The 2,804-nt window shown below is 37.4% G+C and overlaps 1 protein-coding gene across 1 annotated transcript; it reads right to left on the reverse strand.

Moving 5' to 3' along the window:
- Nucleotides 1-306: 306 nt before the first annotated feature.
- LOC106111528 (serine/threonine-protein phosphatase 6 regulatory ankyrin repeat subunit C-like) lies at nucleotides 307-2,570 on the reverse strand. Its single transcript, XM_013293646.1, has 5 exons — nucleotides 2,448-2,570; nucleotides 2,007-2,105; nucleotides 1,639-1,737; nucleotides 566-763; nucleotides 307-354 (listed from the first exon to the last, which is right to left on the reverse strand). The coding sequence occupies exons 1-5, from the start codon at nucleotides 2,568-2,570 to the stop codon at nucleotides 307-309; spliced, it is 567 nt and encodes a 188-aa protein (XP_013149100.1).
- Between the last annotated feature and the right edge of the window lie 234 nt (nucleotides 2,571-2,804).

Raw genomic sequence — 2,804 nt, forward strand, 5'->3', positions numbered from 1 at the left:
ATTAAAAAAAAATATGGCCTATATTACTCACAGACAAAGGGCCTTTCTAATGGTGAAAGAATTTTTAAAATCGGCCCAGTAGTTTTTACGTGAATCAGATACATATAAAAATACAGAGTCGTTTTTAAAAATGTTTACAGATCTGTGTATAATAAGCTGAGACTCTATTTATAGCATTGTGGTCAACGTATCATTGTAGGTCCGCGTGGCTGATATATCTTTGAGCAGCGTTCTATATACAATCGTGGAAATCGGCAGTGTTCCACTTATAGAAAAATTATTCCTAGCAACGAGACAAACTCCGCCTTAGCTTACAAATAACCAATATGTTGCAGTACCGTTTACTTGACTTACCTATTTGTGTATAGACACATTTAATAGCTACTTCCTATTAGTATTGTTCCGTGTTGTGGTCTTCATGTGTACAAAACGTTCAATTACAGCTTCAAGGTAGAACACCGCCAAATTCCTCGGCTGTACTTATTTTACTTTCGTAACCGCGACTGTCATACAAACGGGGATAGTAGATAGCTTAATAGAAAATACACCTTACTGTCAACCTTACCTTATTAACCGCATCAATTTCAGCTCCGTTCTCCAGCAGCAGTTCCACTACGGAGGTATGTCCGGCGCGTGCGGCGAGTGCGAGAGGGGAGTCGCCCGCCGCATCTGCACCTTGCACTCTTGCACCTAGCGACAACGCGTACGTAGCGACATCTACCGAACCCCGCACGCATGCGCACTGAAGTAGGTCGTTGTGCTTCTGTTTACATTAAATAACAGATTATAAATAAAAAAGTTTAAAAAAAAATAAGAGAAAGTCAAAAGGAATCATTGAAATATTTCTCCCCTTACCAAAAGGGATATTGATTGTCCAAAATTGTTATGTAATTTGTTACTAGCTAAATAAAGATTTAATGACAGCTTTATGGGTTATGTTTAGGCTTGATATAAATTATTTTTATTATTGATTTCCTTGAAAAAGACCTCTGTCAGTCGTGCAATATAAATATACAGTTCCAAGCAGCAATACGTGTTTTGGTTTTTCTATTTTTTTTGGGAAATGGAAAGATTAATAGCCCTTCTAAAATTGTAGTTACAAATTGTCGCTTCTCAATTCAATAGCAATCCATATCCATCACCTGTGTTGGGATTGATTGATGTAGAATGAACGTGTTGTGTGTGATATAAATGAATTTGTATTTCTTGCACATATGTATTTTTTATTGTGTTTCATATAATTATTGTTAAAACATAAGGTGAAGAACAAGAACAGTTTACGACTCTACCAAAAGAATAAGTGAAGTGTTTCGTTTAGTTCTGGATACTTTACTACTTAATGACATTTCATGACACAATAAAATGTCACTTAAACTCAGCACAGACGCCGTGACATATATATCTGCCGAAATAACAAGCGGATTTTATTAATATTGTAACATTGGTGCCATGTCCCTTTTGCTCGTAAAAGGGATTGTTTGATGCTATGAAAAACATGGACTTTTTAATACATAAGAAAGTAATAAATATTGCATACTCGTGAGATACCTCTAATAAAAAATATAATTATTTTTTATGTATAAGTTTAGATACGTTTACTACTTGTATAATTAAAACCAAATTACCAGGACAACAGACCTTATTGGTAGCAGCAAGACAAGCACCGGCCTGCACGAGGGTCTTCACCGCCTCCAGGTGGCCGTGCCATGCAGCCATTAACAATGGCCGCATTCCAAACTGAAATATTCGTTACACTTTAAATAATTCGATTTAAAAACCCACTTTCTATCTTTCTTCTCACGCGCACCTTGACTAAAACATCGCACAACTGTTTAATCTCGCTTTGATTCCTATGAGCTTATATCGAGGTGCACACTACTCGATTTTTAGTTGTGCAACTAAACAGTTGAATCGGCCGCAAAACAATCGACAATCGCACAACAGTTTTGCGTTTGTTTCATCAAAGGTGTGCGCCCGCTGTATGTATTTCTATTGAAAAGTCTTACCTTGTCTACAGCTTCAATATCACATCTGGCGTCAATGAGTAGATTTATTATTTCAACATTGCCTCTGCTGGCCGCCCAGTGGATAGGCGCTCTCCCGTACTACAACCCAAACGAACACGTTAGCATCCAATGTGTGTTTTCTATAACTATGTTAAGTTTATAGACTGAGAACCTATTTATGAGTCTGAATTGGACTCTAAAGTACATCCATAATACAGATCTGTGCCACTACGACTCTGAGTGCGGCATTAAGATCAATGGAAAGCTCCTTTTTGGTTCTTAACGTTAATTAAGCTGAACAATAAATCAATTTTTCGATCCAGTATGAACAGTAGAGATAATAAATAATCCAATTTTAACACCATTAAGGTATTCTATTAAGCGTGTAGCTGTCTTGTCCGAAACCAAGACACATGACTCCAATCAAATGGTGGTTCTTACATTATTCCTACAATTGACGTCAGGTTGTCGGCGCAGCGCCTCGCGGACTGCCGCTGGCTCGTTCTTGATGACTGCCTCGTGGAGGAGCAGGTCGTTCTGCTGCACTCGGTACCGGCCCTCCATTGCTGACTGCACACAGATATATGTCATACAGCGGAAAATCGCTTGTGGATAAGCAAATTAAAGAATGGAAAAACAAAAATGGGTGTAACAATGTTTTTAGAAGTTAATAAAGGTCATAGTAATGTTCCTGTACAGTTTTTTTAGTGGTCTCTAAGAAAAGCATTGTTAATTTTTAGGTTTAAAGGTAATAAAAATCTAGATAAAATGCAGTTTTATTTGATTTAGGGCCAAGAT

Source organism: Papilio polytes, unplaced genomic scaffold (genome assembly GCF_000836215.1).
Source record: "Papilio polytes unplaced genomic scaffold, Ppol_1.0 DF824158.1, whole genome shotgun sequence".
Classification (NCBI taxonomy): domain Eukaryota; kingdom Metazoa; phylum Arthropoda; class Insecta; order Lepidoptera; family Papilionidae; genus Papilio; species Papilio polytes.